This window comes from Bemisia tabaci, chromosome 3 (genome assembly GCF_918797505.1).
Source record: "Bemisia tabaci chromosome 3, PGI_BMITA_v3".
In the NCBI taxonomy this organism is placed as follows: Eukaryota; Metazoa; Arthropoda; class Insecta; order Hemiptera; family Aleyrodidae; genus Bemisia; species Bemisia tabaci.
This window is the reverse complement of record NC_092795.1, coordinates 16,907,098-16,923,436: the sequence shown is the minus strand read 5'-3', so window position 1 is coordinate 16,923,436 and position 16,339 is coordinate 16,907,098. Positions and strand designations below refer to the sequence as shown.

At 35.6% G+C, this 16,339-nt stretch overlaps 1 protein-coding gene across 7 annotated transcripts in view; it reads left to right on the top strand.

The window, feature by feature from the left end:
- Evi5 (ecotropic viral integration site 5) overlaps positions 1–10,376 on the top strand; it is an 84,842-nt gene extending 74,466 nt beyond the window's left edge. For 6 of the 7 annotated variants that reach the window (XM_019061993.2, XM_072297936.1, XM_072297935.1 and 3 more), the window contains 8 exons: positions 137–373; positions 1,302–1,475; positions 1,881–2,042; positions 2,624–2,788; positions 3,265–3,432; positions 3,911–4,006; positions 4,585–4,683; positions 8,541–10,376. In XM_019061993.2, coding sequence (XP_018917538.1) covers positions 137–373; positions 1,302–1,475; positions 1,881–2,042; positions 2,624–2,788; positions 3,265–3,432; positions 3,911–4,006; positions 4,585–4,683; positions 8,541–8,690 — 1,251 coding nt within the window. In that variant the 3' untranslated portion in view covers positions 8,691–10,376. Of the gene's footprint in view, positions 1–136; positions 374–1,301; positions 1,476–1,880; positions 2,043–2,623; positions 2,789–3,264; positions 3,433–3,910; positions 4,007–4,584; positions 4,684–6,318; positions 6,381–8,540 lie in introns of all 7 variants that reach the window. The other variant, XM_072297937.1, reaches the window with a different exon arrangement.
- The last annotated feature ends 5,963 nt before the right edge of the window (positions 10,377–16,339 follow it).

Sequence of the window (16,339 nt, the reverse complement as noted above, 5' to 3'; positions counted from 1 at the left end):
ATTTTGTCTATTTCAAACCTGTTTCTAATTGCTGTTTCTGTCCTTTAGTTTATTTACAATGCTTTATTTCTTTAATTATTGCAAACATTATTTAATTTAAAATTTTGAAATACTATTAAAATTGTTACTTTTGCAGAGATTACGAAATGAGAACAAATTACTGAAGCAGAGAGTAGAACTTTTAGAGAATGAATCAACTGAACTAGCAGATCGTCTTGTAAGGGGCCAAGTCTCGCGAGCGGAGGAAGAAGAAACCACGTTCGTCGTACAGCGAGAACTAGCAGCTCTGAAGCACACTCATTTAGAAACCTCGCATAGGCTGGAACTTGCTCAAGAAGAAATTAGGAACCTATCTCTGATGATCGAACAGAATGTAAGGATATACTTGCCATGCATCTATCACACAATCTGTTGATTTTATTATGTTTTGATCGAAAAATTTAAGGGAGTGATGGATCAGCCAAGCAAATAAGATTTCACATCACTATTTTGTGCTTCCTCCTCTGGCACCCTGTGCTTTATCAGTAAAAATGGAAAGAAATTGAGCCAGGAGCTCATGATCTCTGCACTGAATGGAGAATTTGGTCGAAAAAATTTTGTTGCTTCAATAAAGAATGCTTTGTAAGCTGAGTTTTCAATATTAATCATAATTTTTTTCTGGTATGGGAAATCATAGAAAAATGGATTTGAAAGTAAGACAATGTATGTACCGCCTTGTGACGTCATCTGACGTCATTTCCTATTTAAGCACATGCATTTTAGCAGATTCAGTTATTTTGTCATATTTCCTCCAATGACCGGTTAATATAAAAATCAGGGATATTTTCTTGCTCAGTTCTCTTGGCAGTATCATCTTAAACATGAAATTCACCAAGTTTCAGACACCTTCAAATTCTTCATTAGTTGCCATGGGATGTTTTCAATCAAAAGGGGAGCACTTTAAGAAGAAAGAGGTCTGTGTTAGCACTTCCAAAAGCGATTTCAGAAACGATCCGACTTTCAAGTATCAACTAATATTTTGGAAAGTGATGTTTGTTGGCGACATTTTACTAATGATGATGTAAAATGGAAGCAGTTTGCTTTGCAATATAAAATTTCAATGATTGCCTAAGTTCGTGTTGCCAAAATACAAGAGGAAAGCTTCACTAAATCCTTCCTCAGCTTCATCAATCTCTTTATAGTGTTGCGTGAATTTAGTGTGAATAACACTGCTAGTGACTTGCTACCATGAAGTATCATGCACTTTTTGGTTTTTTTTCTATTTTTTTCAAGTCAATAATGAAATATTTGTTTCTCCCCAGAATACATCATGTCAGTCATCTTTAGAAGAAGTTACAGCAAAGAGAGAGTTGCTCACTCAAAAAGAAGATATGATTCATTGTCTACAAGCGGAGCTAGTCAAAGTACGATTAAGAGAAGCAGAAAATGAGGTCTTAATCAGAGATCTTCGGGATAGAATTCAAGAATTAGAAGAGGTAAAATTCCATTTTCATTCCTTTACCTACAAGTAACTCCAAAATTTACTGTTCATTGGAAACAGTTTTTTTTCTTTGTTTTTTTTTTTTTTTTTTTTTTTATGAATTCATGAAATAATCCTTCCTCTCTGAAATATTTCAGTTTAATCTTGTAAGAAAGAAAATAAATATTGGTAGTTTTTATCTAAAGATTCTGTACAAGAATGCGTTTTAATATTTAAAAAAATCGTCTTTGCTCTTCCAAACAGTTTATTATCTTACTAGATGAAATTCTAAGTTCTGCTACGTTAATCATAAAGTCACATATTGAAAAAGTCACTTCCAAAGAATAATACTCAGCTCATGTAAGGAGATTAGTACGATTCAACCACATGTCAAAAATTAATTAATTTTTCGTCATTGTAGGATAAAAAAAGGCTTCGAGAAACAGTCGTGGATAACTCTGTTGCTCATCTTCAAGAGGAGCTAATTGCTGTCAAATTGAGAGAGGCCGAAGCAAATTTATCTCTGAAAGAATTGCGACAGAGAGTCACTGAGCTCAACATGCAATGGCAAAAACACTTGCAGGTAAGAACTGTATTGATCTTTGTTTATCTTAGTTGTCTCTTTTTCATTTGATTTCAAGTGCAGTAGAGATGATCATTTCAAAGAACAAAATGTAGATTAACCTCACCATTATGTTCTTTTTTGAAGTGGTTCTTCAGTACTTTTATGAACAATTTGAAAGTCAAACTATCTATTGATAATTTTTAAATTTTAGAAAATTTTGTATGAATTTCTGAGCATTGCATCTTGCTGTAAAATGTCAGGTACTTTTACACAAAATTTGAATAAGAAATACTTCAAAATAGTGCTGAAAGTAAGTTCAGAGTGACATGCTGGGACATGCTTTTAAGCTATTTCAAGATGTCTCCATGTCAAATTCATTGTAAAATACCTGACATATTACAGTACGATAAGGTGCTTGGAAATTCGTGAGGAATGTCTAGAAAGTCAAACATTATCAATCAATCGATAGAATCGGAGTGTGAAAGAATAATTTTTTTCTGTAGGAGGGCATAGAAACTTTTTCAACTCTCATCGTAACAACCGTATTCCCCTTACTATGCATGTCTGTAAATTTTAATTCTTGTCATTTTTGTCTCTAGGAACGGAAACTGGATCCTCCACCGCCTCCTGACTCAACGCCAAAGAAAATAGGTCAGCTAATAGGTTGGAATAGTCAAGAAACGCAAAAGCTTGAAGAAGAATTAATGACAAGTAGGTTACGGGAAATGGAAGCCGTCTCTGAACTAAAAGAACTCAGGTTAAAGGTAATTATCTCTCTTTACTTATTCTTCAATTTACTTACTACTGACCTATTCTATTTATTTATTCTGCAGTCTGAAATCCCATAGGGCTTAATGCAGTATATTTTTTGACATTGTAGGTTATTTGAAGTGCTTGAAATCAGCAAGATTCTAATCCTACAAGTCATTTAACTTCTTTGCTCAAACATTCTGCGGTAACGAAATATCAAAAGATGTGATAAGACTTGAGTATTTTAAAAAAGAAGTTCATATTTCTATTTATTTTCTTCTTTTTTTTTTACAGAGAATGTCACTTGCTATTTTCGCCACCCCAGCTGTGTTAAAAGTTTAAAATGACAGCAGTGCTTTTCGGTTGTTTATCCTCGCTTGCTCAAATATTTTTTTACTCATCAAGTTGATTCTAATATACATTTCATTTTTGATCCATTGATTTCATATCTAATGAAAAAACGAATATTCTTTTCTTTCAATTTCCTCAGGTAATGGAACTAGAAACGCAGGTTCAAGTTAGTGGTAATCAACTGCGCCGCCAAGATGAAGACAACAAAAGACTGAAGGAAGAAATAGAAAATTTAGAATCCCAACAAAAAGAATTGCATTCTAAACTAAGAGAGCAGCAGCACAGATATTCTGATTTAGAATCCAAGGTAAGGGTTTACTGTCTGATAGTTTGTTTTTATGAAGTTTCCACCCACCACAAGTTCTTGCTTAAAGGGTGGTGGGATGTTTTTATTTTATTTTTTATGAAATCTTGTTAAAATTGGCTGTGTTACTCATGTAAACCTACTGAAGTGAAATAAACATACTTGAATTTGAATTTTAAGTACATAAACTGAACCTTTTCAATGAAACGCAAACCTTTTCTCGAGGATAAGTTTATTTCTGTCAACTCTAATGTTTTTATGACACCAAATATTTCCCTCTCAAAGAAAAGGAATGTCTGCATTGTTTGATGCAAATTTTTTGAGAGGTTTATGATTACTTTGATTGTGGTTGACAGCTTAGTCTTCAAATTTTTAGATCTTTCTGGGAAAATTTTTATTGCTTATCCTTGCTTAACTAATTAAAATTATTATTTTATCACCCTCAGAAAAAAAATGATTCAGAAGTGTATGCTTTTTTCAGATGAAGGATGATCAAATGATGGCCAGAATTCGGGATGCTGAGCATACGCAACTAGTAGCTGAGCTTACCCAAAAAATTTCTCGATTGGAGCTTCAGGTAATTTATTTACTATTGTTTGATCCAATTGAATTCTGTCACTGTACTCAGTTTTTTTTTATTGCAGAGGAAGAATAATAAAATTCAATAGGGATTTTTTATAAATGTTTATAAAAAAAAAAAAAAAAAAACTCTCCAAGGCTCAATGCACCCTCTTGGTTGCAGCTTTACCCCTTTTTTATTTTATCTCTTTTTGGAGTTTAAGAAGCTGCCATGTCTGATCTAGAAAAGGTGTGATTCAAAAATCGTATCATTCATCGAGGTGTAAATCTATTATTTAATTCTTGCAAATAGGTTCTAGAAAACTTCCAAATTTAAATAAAAATTTAAGAGTACATATTTCAGTCAAAACCATTTTTTTTTGTCAGAGGAAACAACTTTTTACCCTATCTGTTAGTTAAAAAAATTTCAGAATTAAATCTGGTTCCCCTCTTTCTTTTTTCAAATCCCGAAATGCAAAAACCTACTGAGACCAAGTATTTTAAACCCTCAGTTTGCAAAATATTTTTCTCTGTATCATTTGGTATCTTTTTTCGAGTATTCGTCTCTCATTTTTTGATTATTTTTCATTTTAACAGAATGAAGAGATGGTTGCAGAAGGTGAACTGAGAGGCAATGCTGATGACAGTGATAAAGTTCATGATCTTCAAAACAAAGTTGCTGACCTAAAAGCAGAGGTAAAAATCTTGATAACTCTTTACAAAATTAATTTTCAAGCAAATTTTGTCACCATCTTCTTTTCAAGTCTCATCTGGGATTTTGAGTTCTCAAGATGGGGAACAAAGCAAGGCCTGTTATGAGCACCCTAGTGACCGGATTTCTAACTTCAATACTTCCCTAAATTAATCCTGCTGTTCGGTCTTTTAATTTTTCAGGTATTTTGTAATTGGCTGGTCAAAATTTTAAATACAGTAAATGGAGTTTGAGACAGGCAGTTGTACATATGTGCCGATCTAGAGGGGGTGAGGGGAAGGTGAATCATGCATTAATCCAAATTTTTGTGTATATATTTAGTCATGTATCAGTTTAAAAAATTGCTTGGTTGCTGATCATTGTAAATTAAGGAACTAACTAACTATTTGACTATTCATCACTCATGAAATATTTCTTTTGGTAATTTTACATTTCTTCTTGCGGGAGGTCTAAAATGATTGGTGTCTGTTGCCGGCTGCATGTTGACCATAGCTCATCGGTGGAGGCTATCACACATCAATTTCATGTCATTACTGGGCCTGTCCACAAGGTCTGAACTAGAAATAAAAGTCACTCATTTTCTCTTCAAAATTTTACGCAGAAAACAATTCACATTACGGGAAGTTCAGAAATCTATTCTCAATGAGATATTAACAAATCAAAGGACATCATTCCTATTTTTCCCACGTAACCAATGTGATATCAAACGCCCATACCGACATACCATGTTTGAGGGTAGATTTCTAGACTTCCTATCATATGATTTGTTTTTCTCTTGAAATCTAGAGAGAGAACATGATCATACTTTGTCTAGAGGCCCTTTGTTAAAGAAAGATCCTGAAAATCAGATTACCAACAAAGTCTGCGTATTGATTTGTTTCGATGCCTTAATTAAATCTGAAAGAATTTATGCTCCCCCTCACACTAACACACTTTTCTCTGAAATGGGAGACATGCATGGGTATTTTTTATTTAAATTCTGAAATGTGGAATGAATGAGCTCTCTGCGATTTTCTTGCATTCATTGGGTTTACGAAAAAGCAAAATACATATGTATTATACCAGCCTTTATTTTGTTTCAATCTGCTGGCATATGAAACTGAATAAGAGATCTCAACTCTGAGAAACTGGGATGTGGAAGGTTAACTAGACCAAAATAAATCACGTCTATTGTATTATAGTAAATTGAATATTATTATAGAACAACATAAGAAAACATTTTTTTACTGAAAGTTTACATAGAGCTTCTACAACAAAGTGCACTTGCAGGATCTGCTCAAACCTCTTTGCACTTTCGAACCAATTCCTATTCTTCAAAGTACAAATAGGTACAAAGTACAAATAGTACAAAGTACAAAAAATGAAAATAAATGACTCATGCATACCTCCAGCTCTTCCAATAACCTTCTCTATCTGTCTAGCAACGCTCTTTTACTAATGTTAAATTGCTTTTACAGAGACTAACAAAGCACAATTAGACCATTAGATTCAAACTCACTTTATAATACATTTCTTTGGCAAAACAGTGTGTACAATTTCTGTAACATATCTCTGCTTCACTCGCTTGTAAAACAAACAAAAATATATCGTTAACACGTAATATTGTCACTTTTGTTCAGCTTCTTTCACCTACGAGTCCTGTGGTTGAAACTCCATGGAAATGGCTAGGATAGTTTCAATGGTATTTCAATTTCAGTTTCTTAGCTCCCAGATTGCATGTTTGTTTTTTCAAATAGTTTCTTTTGAATATGTCTCTAGTTTTATTTTTTCGTTGTCATGCTTCAGTAGATATTTTCATAGGAAGTTCTTTCCTATTCTTACTAATGCAACTGCAGTATGATTTAATTTATAGCAAACCAAATTAGTCATCAGTAAATTGAACTGTTAGTGACCTTCAATGTAATGATGATAATTTTACATTGAGTGTATGTTTTCTTTACTTTTAAGTTTACTTTTTTTCTTTCTTTTTTTTTTTGTGCACCAAGAGTATTGTCGTTTAATTTATTACTATTCTTAGTTTTGTATCATTCTTCTCTATGTTACCATTCTTATTCCAATAGCAAACAAATCCCTCTGAAGGACCGAGTTAAGCAGAAAGGCAATCAGTCACTTTTGTATAAAGTCTATAGGTATTAGTTTAAACCCAGTTAGTTTTGTAGTTTCTCTCGCCAAAAATTCCAAGTGGAGAAAAAATATTTCATTTGCAAAATTAAAGTTGAAAACCTCTCTTTGATACTGAGTCTTATGAAAGAGTAAACTTTAGACCTATTTTTCAGTTTCCGTTCGATTCAAGCCGGTAACTTTCTTCTGCACTCAATTAAAATATGCCCGACACCAGTTATCCCTTTTTTACAGGAATAATTCCCACCAATTTACATTTTCAAGATAAGTATTTCCTCCACCAAACTGTCAATTTTAAAGTATTCTGTTCCGAATCTTAGTTTTGATTTTTGTCTTGTGTACTTATAACATTCTCATTTCTATCATTTAGAGTAGCATCTGTTTGCTGTCATACTTTTTAAGTTTGAAATATTTTTGTTGAATGAAAGCTTGTAAGAGCGTGTTTCAACTGTAAATAGTGAAGGAAAATGAATACCCTTTCTTTTTTCTAAAAGTAGATACATTTATGCAGAAATGGATGATTTTCACCAACAATTTGATCTCTTACTCTTGGACGTATAGTCTCTTTTCAGGAGAAGAGCCTGTCACCTAAGTTTTGACTCGTTTATTCAGAAAAAAAGCTAGAGAGACAAATAAGAATCAATACATTGTTTCCAGAACTGTTATCATAAAAAATATGTAGGGTTATCAACACCGTTGGTCACAATTTAATGAGGAATGTACGTAACCCTGCTTGTTTAACAGACTGAAATTGTTTTTGTGGAAATTGCACTGTCTATCAACAATATTAGATGACTTTCAAAAATCAGATTCATTTTCTTGATTTGCATGAATTATTTTATTTTCATGGCAGTCAATTTTTTAATTTTTTTATTATTATGTCGTTAGGTGCAAAAAAAACTGCGCCTTTTGTTCATTGGCTCTTTCCTATTGCTTAAACTATGATTCTTCTTCTTGTGTATTTGTTCTCTTAATTGTCTCCATTCTTACGGAGTCATCTCTTTTGGTTCTTTTTTTTTTTTTTTTTTCAAATTTTAGACATCTTGTTCCTTTTGATGTATTCAAGTTTTTTTCCGGTGTCTTATCCCTGTTTCTCTGTATATTTTACCTTCTTGTAACAATATGCCAAACTCTTTGTGAAAATTATGAATGTTTAGACGAACCTCTTTCATTCTCATCCTCCATAGGCAGAACTATGGGGGCGGGGGGTGGGGAAACCTTCCCCAAGAAATTGACTTGGCTCCTCCCAAAAATTTTAAGGAATTTTTCTCAGTAAGTGCATAACATATCTTTTATATTTGAAATTATAATGTGGTCAAATTTTCTGTGTAAACTGCTTAGAACTGCTCCTCAGACAACTTAATTTCCCCAAATTTTCTGGAAAGGCCCCCCCCCCCTCAGGACCCCCCTTTGGAGCTAAATAAATCCTCCACCCTCTTCTATGGAGCCAAAGGAGTCCCACAGATCTCCCCCGGTGGGTTCCACCAATGTCATCCTCATTCAACTGACTTTAACTAAACTCCCTTTTTACCAAAAATTTAATTCAGTTCTCTCAAACTGAATCATTTTGAACGCTGGGTCTCAGCCGCATTCCCCTTTGCATTGCAATGTTATGGAACCATAGATCCTTCTCCCTGAATGCATTCAAATATTTGAGCACTCTCTCTCCTTTAAAAATCAATACCAATGTAACTAATCGCAAGTGAATTTTTTGTTTCAGATCGCAAGATTAGAAAACTGGAAAGAACGGTGGACAGGAAATCAGCACCAAGCCGTAAAAGAAAAAAGATCTGCCTCGATCGAAAGTGAACACGATGAACTCTCGGAGCTGCGCCTTAAATTAAATGCAGATTCAACCCCTGTATCATAGTATTAATCCTAGTGCAATTTTCTAGAAACTATTGTTTAGGTAAGTTTTTCAATTGAATAACTGTCGATATTGTTCCTTCAGGAATCATGGGGACAGAATTGTTACGTTCCCTGAAATAATGAATATTTCTGGTAAAAAATCTAAGTTGTGTAAATTTATTGTTAATTATTATGGATGACCGCGATTGTGATATATTATTTTACTGTGTTTCCGCGGTGCATGTTTTAATTTAGAATTGTCTCACTTTTCTCTAACTTATTCAAATAAATTTATGTTTTCATTTTATGTACTTATTTGGTATCCTAATTTATTCATAATGATTATCGAATAGTATTTGAGTAAAAAGTATTAAAAGATGTAGTAATATATCACAAGTTACTTGATAGCTTAATGTGGTTCCTATATTGGGAGAATGTGCAAAACGCTGTTTCAAAAACTGGCAAAATTATGTTTTTAATTTTCAAATTTTATATGAAAGTAAGTTACATGCTTGGAAAAAGTGACAAATTTATGACCAAGTCATATAGGCATTATCAAATATTCGCAATGACAATGTAATTCTAAAAGAAATGAAATATCTATGTTCCAACAAATATTTTTTGTTTATCACTCTCTGAAGATTAAAAATCTCAATTTATTTATTAAATGTATATTAATCTTGCTATGAATGGCTATCAGCTCTCCTGTCAATGATGTTCAGTGCTGATTGCTCATTTTGTTGAGAACCGGTAATTGAGTTTACGTCCAAGTGTACTCTGTAATCCAAGATAATGACACGCTTTCTTCTCTTCTTTTTTAAAAAAAAAATAACTAGATTCTTCCCTCGGTTATACTCATTTGCAATGGTCTGCTGTGCATGTAATGTGTTTCTCTCTCCTCAGATTAATCCATGTTACTAAACTCCATTCATAACCTGTTCTAAGTCTAGTTCTCCCATAGTGTAACCATCCAGACACCTAAACTCAAAATACCTCCCATATTGTCCAATTTTCAAGTGCTCCTTTAATTTTTCAAGGATTATCTCCTGTGATAAAATATTTGAAAGTCTCTTCATGTGCAATAATTCATCTGATGCTTCAGATGCAAGAAACAACAAAAAGCGAAATTTTTCATCTAATATCACACACGGAGCAAATTTTATTTACAATTTGCGTTTTTTTATTTTTAATTTAAAATAAAATGAATGTTTTTACCCATACTAATTTATTAGTTACGTGTGACACATTTTGGTCAGTATTTATGAAGTGCTTGGAAATATATGTTTTTTTATACCAACACTATGTACTATAAGTTTCAATAGTTCATATCATCTCGAGGATAACTTTACTTTAAATCATCGACCAATCTTTCTTGAAATGAAAGGCCTCTGTGTGAAAGACTCACAACTTACAAAAATCTCAATGCATCAAGTACCTAAGTATTTATTATTTTTTTAACATGATTGAAACAAAGAGTCAATTCTCTGAATAGAGTCACTTAATTTTTTTCATACATTCCATCTGTTTACAAATCTTAAAATTTTTTGACTCCTCTCATTTACAATTGTTTTTTATTTTTTTTTAAGAATTGATTTCTTGCAACCTTCACTGTTTTGGTTTATTAATACAAATATTTTGTTGTTTCATTTTGTAACCTGCATTTTTCTTTCCATCTTTTTATACCAATAAAATTGTTTTATATATCTGACGTGGCCCTCTGGTATTTCCCTTTGCCTTATTATATTTTCTGTCATCATTAACAATTACCCTATCCTTATTAATTACGATGGAAACGACGCTATTCCTAGGAAAATGAACAAACCAATGGTCTAACATTATTATACCTAGTTGGTAAGCGTTCACAGAATATTTTCAAGAGATGAGTAATTCAGTATTTGCTTAAAAATTTGTACAAGTGGAATTCTCAAGTCAAAATACATTTGAATTACTTTTAACCACTTTTGGGGTCATCTCTAGATCCACCTACTGGTTTAGGGAAACTGATGGTGCATATGTTGTTCCTAAAATGTGCCAGAAATAGTGGATCCATTTTGCAAAATGAGTTCCATTTAATGTTATACCTGTAATCACATTTTAAATCACCAAAGATGAGTTTTGCCTCATCCAATAGAACTCGTCTCTTACCCAAGTAGCATTTCTCAATGGAAAAATCGCTATTTATTGCGATTTTATCTCATGAAATCGCCAGGATCATCAACATCTGAGCAATTATCCTCGATTTATCGCTCGACACTTTATAGCGATTTTTACGAAATAAAAATCGCGCTAAATCACGATTTTATCGAACCAAAAATTGCGATGTTTAGCGATTTAACCGTCACATATCGCAATTTTTAATGCGATACTATCTCGATGTATTGCCACCGCTATAATCGTGATAACCAACCGATAAAATCGCTATTTATCGCGATCACTGCTACTTGGGTACATGGCCAGCCACTCGAATTATTAGGGTCACCTAGAATTAAAGGAGGCATTAATTGCACAATCTTAAATTGCCTCCCTGCCAGTCCTGTGCGGTCAAAAATGTTCTGCACACAGATGTGTTTTTTCTCGCTTCAAACCTCACGAGTCAGGACCAATCAAAGAATGAAAGTTTCAACGCAATGGTTTCTTGTGCAATAAATCCAAATTCCTTTGCGTGGATAGTCCTTGAATTTGGGCTTCATAGCGGCCAATGAGGGGCTCTTTGGCATATGTATATTCATCGTGGAGCGCCCAATTTTTAAGCAGAAAGCGTGATACAACTATTTCGACCTCCACGTAGCTTAAATTGCATACTCATCGAAATGAAGGCGCACCCAAACTCTCGCCGCGTTCTCAGCTCTCGTAGTAGTTCCAACGTATTCCTGAAATTCTTCTGTCGGCGCCCTTTGCTCTCCTGTGAGGTTCCATAAAAGTAACTTTTCCCTATTAAGTCATCGCTATTGCGAATAATGTTACAGATCCCAATTACCGAATCATTACTATATTCGACTGCGTAGAGTACGGACTAATTTTAACCCTAAACTTTCAAGTGTATCTTCGAGGAAAAGGAAGTAGGAGTTTTTACTCATTCAATAATTCATAACTAGTGCAAGGACAAATTTATGGATTTTCGTTTTGAAATAACAAACGAATGTTGCATGAGGAAATGAATCAAGTAGTTGAGAGGGTGAGATACCAAAATGGAACGAGATTTCACCCATTGCCCAAGTAGGTAGTAGTGATCGCGATAAGTTGCGATTTGATCGGAGAATATATCGCAATTTTATCAACGTCGATTTATTGCAATTATCGAACGCGATACACATTTTAACAGAGATAAAATCGCGACAAGATTGAGATAATCGCTCAGATATTGATCTTCTCAGCGATTTATCGGCAAAAAATCGTAACTTAATTTCAAAATATCGCGATTTTTCCGTTGTAGAATATTATTTGAGTGGGAAGGCCAAATTCTACGCATTGGAGAGCCGTATCTCCCGTCTCTCTATGAATAGCCTCTTTTGACAATCCAGTTCATCTTGGAGAGGTCAGGCTTTGTCATTTGACTCCAGTAACTGAATTTCAGAGAGCCTTGCCGGCCGCTATAAATATAAAGCGGGCCTCTGAGAAATGAATGAAAAAAAAAGTGGAAAGCGGAAGCTGCTATTTATAAATATCGGGAAGCGAATGGCGGAATGTAAAATGTCTTCAACGTGTGGTCAAGGTCAAGGAGTTTGACCCATTTTCAGTTTCTATGTTTACTATACAAATCGGAGAGGCCAGAAAGTCAGGTTCCGTTCTCTATGAATCCGAGAATAGACATTCCTCCTCTCCCTTCTTTCACGCAAAATTTGCTCGGAAATCAGGGCCGGATTTACCTACTTGCTGCCCATGGGCCGCCTTTATTTTGCCGCCCCTTCTCATTCGTTTTGAAACATCGATACAAACCATCAAGTGAACTTGCCGGAGCCATCAAGTAATATTTGCCGGAGGAGGAGGGGTGCATAAGACGCGTTTACTCGTGTTGGGCACATTTATTGTGAAAGTCCTGTCAACACTAACAAAAGTTCACGGAGTTTTGCTCGAAAATTAAGTTCCGTACCTAAACCTATCTCTGCGTGGACAAGGCCTTTCATTTATAAGAAATGAACGAAAAAATTATGAAAGAATAAACATGAATGTGGTTTAATGATTTTTAATTTCCGCCACCGCGCCAACCGCACTGTGTTTGGCGCAATGCGTGAAGTATCCCTGCAGTCTTGTAGGCGCTATGCGTTTCACGCCGACAGCTGCTGACCGCATTGTTTTTGACGCAATGCGTGAAGTATTCATGCAGTCTTGTAGGCACTATGGGTTTCACGCCAACCGCTGATGACCGCACTACGTTTGACGCAATGCGTGAAGTATTCATGGAGTCTTGTAGGCGCTAATATGTGTTTCATGCTGACCGGTGCGCCGAGGGCTTCTCCTTTCTATCTCGAGTCCTTGTCATTATTGCTCTCTGCGCCGCGCCACTCCACACTCCAGCCAAATTGCGTGTTTGGTTTCTCTCTTAACTAGACTAATAAAAGGCGCTGTCTCTTGTATCACCGAAAGACGAACAAATTAGAAATTACTATACTTCAACCCTCGGGAAACTAGAGATTTTTTCGCCTTTTCTCGTTTGTATTTTTTTTTTCTGAGTCAAGTTTTTTCTTGATACCTACATTTGAAAAAATACAACATTTTCCGCCCACTTAATTTGCCGCCATGAGCCGCGGCCCATATGGCCACCCCCTAAATCCGGCCCTGCTCGGGATGAGACGTGAGTGGAGACTATCGATTGATTGTAATAAAGAAGTATACAAAAGTAACCATAATCATTCAAAATTTTGATTTCCAAGATTTTTTTTTTTAAATGGGAGAGTCCCTCTCCTCCTAAAATTAAATTGTCCCTAAAAGGGAACAAGTCCATTTTCAGATAAGCCCTGAAACACTAAGATTCTAATGTAGCCTGGGGGTCACTTGGACTTAATTTTACAATAATAAACTAAGTACCAATTGTGAATCGTTTTAGAAATGCCATCGGTGGTTAAACCATCAGACCTCGAATCTCAGTTCGCGACGTTGCAGAACTTCCTGTCGTTGCGTTGTTTATTTTCTAGTGAAAAATCACTGTCGTCCATTGTTGAAAACTTTGATGTGTTTTATGGCTGAAGGAAGAGACGGACACGAGTTATAGCGATCAAATAACGAAATAAGTCAAACTTTTTCGTTGATACCAGGCGTTTGGTGTTTGGCCTATACCTTATTGCCAACCTGTGATTTTTGATCGTCGAAAAACTATTGAAGCGTTGACAGCAAAGAGGCTTAATTGCATCCTGACAACATTTCAAACTTTCACCTAACAACGTTTCAAACTTTCACCGAACAATGTTTCAAATTTTCACCTATCAACGTATCTCTAACTTCATCAGTAAATGGATGCTTGATGCTTCAAAAGAAAATTTCGGAATTTTCCCTCAAATCACAAAGAAAATTCACAAAACATTTCGACAGAAAATTTGCAGCGGTTCTTGATTAAATGGATGAATTATCAAAATGAAACCTCAAAACGTTGCAATGCAGTCTGAGGCGGATCAGGGGTGGGGGGGGGGTTAGGCCCTTTACGTCCTCCCCCCCCCCTTGTTCGCCCGAAAAAAGAAAGAAGGAAGGGACGGAGGAAGGAGGGATGCTCAGATTTGGTAATTATTCATGATGGAATTGACTCAAACTGCATATTAGATGCTTTAAAACTTCGAAAATGTTCTAAAATAAGCCCCCCGGACCCCCCCCCCCCCTCTTACCGCTACGTTCGAAAAGTCTGGATCCGCCTATATATGCAATCAAGCCCCTCTGGCTCTTACCCTTGCAATTCAATGACATGCAACTTGATAATCACAGAAACGAGGGAGCGGCCACACAGTGGATCAAGTCAATCAGAGAGGTCGTGGAATTTTTGACTAAAACTCTAAATTTTGATGTTCATTTCGTCATATTTTAAATAAGGAGTGTTTCTAGAGGAAAATTTCTAAAGGAAACCAATAGAACCACTTTCAGAACCTCAACGTTTTGTATAAACGGGGTTAAAAGCTTTTAAAGTTGTCCGACCTCTCCTATTGATTCGGTCCACTGTTGGCCATGGGGACTTGCGTAAATAAAAGCAGAGCAATGCCTCTCTCGTTCTTGGGAACGAGAGGAATCGATAATCAGACAACGAATAGTACCTTGTGCTTAAAATTACCGCAGTGGAAATGGTGAATGGAGTTCGAGAACATCATAAAGTGGACTCACCACAGAATATCGCATTGGGCTCGAAAGCGCGAGGAGGCGTATATTTTAGTAACAGCGCTGTAAACAGGAGCGTCGAATACAAGATGTATAGATCGCCGAGGATTCTGCATTAAGCTAATTCCCGAGCATTTTTCGAGAAAAATTATAATCTTCTGGATCCTGGATCGTCGGCAAAGAACCTATCATATACTGGTTCGCGATGAAAATGTCACTCTTTGTTCTCCTTTTTTCCTTACCGGGCGTTGAAGTCTCCATGCGGCTCTCAATACGATCCAGTGTAAAGGGTCGTCCATAAATTCCAAGACGCACCTCATCAAGTTTGTGAACTCCTTCCTCTCTAGTAATGTATTCACTCCACTTACTTGGATGCTCCTAAAGTTAACTGCAGCCGTGTAACTGAAAAAAGAAATTCCCGAGAAAATGTACCCAGTATATTGTCCGCGATCGGAAACGAGCCGGTGAAAAAAGGGTCTCGCTGTAGACCTTTTTGAAACCTCAGAGGTTTTCTTACGATATTCTAAAAAAGCGCTTATTCCAGCTCCAGTAAAAAATTTATTTTGGGCTTTAAGCTTGTTTTGGCGATACAGCGTTGCGAAGTTTACATTTTTTACCCTACATAAATGGTAATATTCTGGAGTTCCTTCGTTAAAAAAGCAACTTTAGTTCATCCCTTATTATTTTCTGAGGCAGGCACAGTATCAAGGGCTATTGTGTTGCTTGAGGATGGAGACTGTTGACACAGCGCCACACAGTGGATCGAGTCAATTAGAGAGGTTGGACATGGAATTTTTTACTAAAATTGCAAATGCAGATGTTTATTTCGTCACATTTTAAACTTTAAGGGGTGCTTCCAGATGAAAATTTCACGAGGGAACCAATGAAACCACTTTTATAACCTCAAAGTTTTGTATAAACGGAGTTTTCGAAAGAGGTCTGTCCGACCTCTCCTGTTGACTCGATCCATTGTGCGCCAGCGGTCTAGCGATCGATCGCGATACAGCTCTGCAAAGTTTAAGGTATCGTTACCGGACCATCGTTACCCGGTTTTTTTCTCTCGGTTATTTTAGGTCAATCAAAGAGGAGGACCAGAGGTTGAATATGTAGGTAATTGACCCAAAGAAACTCGAATTTCATGGTTTCGAAGACACCCTCCCCCCCCCGGGCGGTCCTCTGGGGTGAACGAGGCGGTCAGGGTGGTCTACGAGAATGTTTATTATTAAATATATGCTTTCTACTTATCTACTTAAATATATGTAAGTGCTGATTTATTATAGCATTTAAGTATTATTAAATATATAACGCCGTTAAATATGATTAAATGTCTATTCTTCTATCTCTCTACTTATTAATGTTTATTGCTGCTCATTCTTG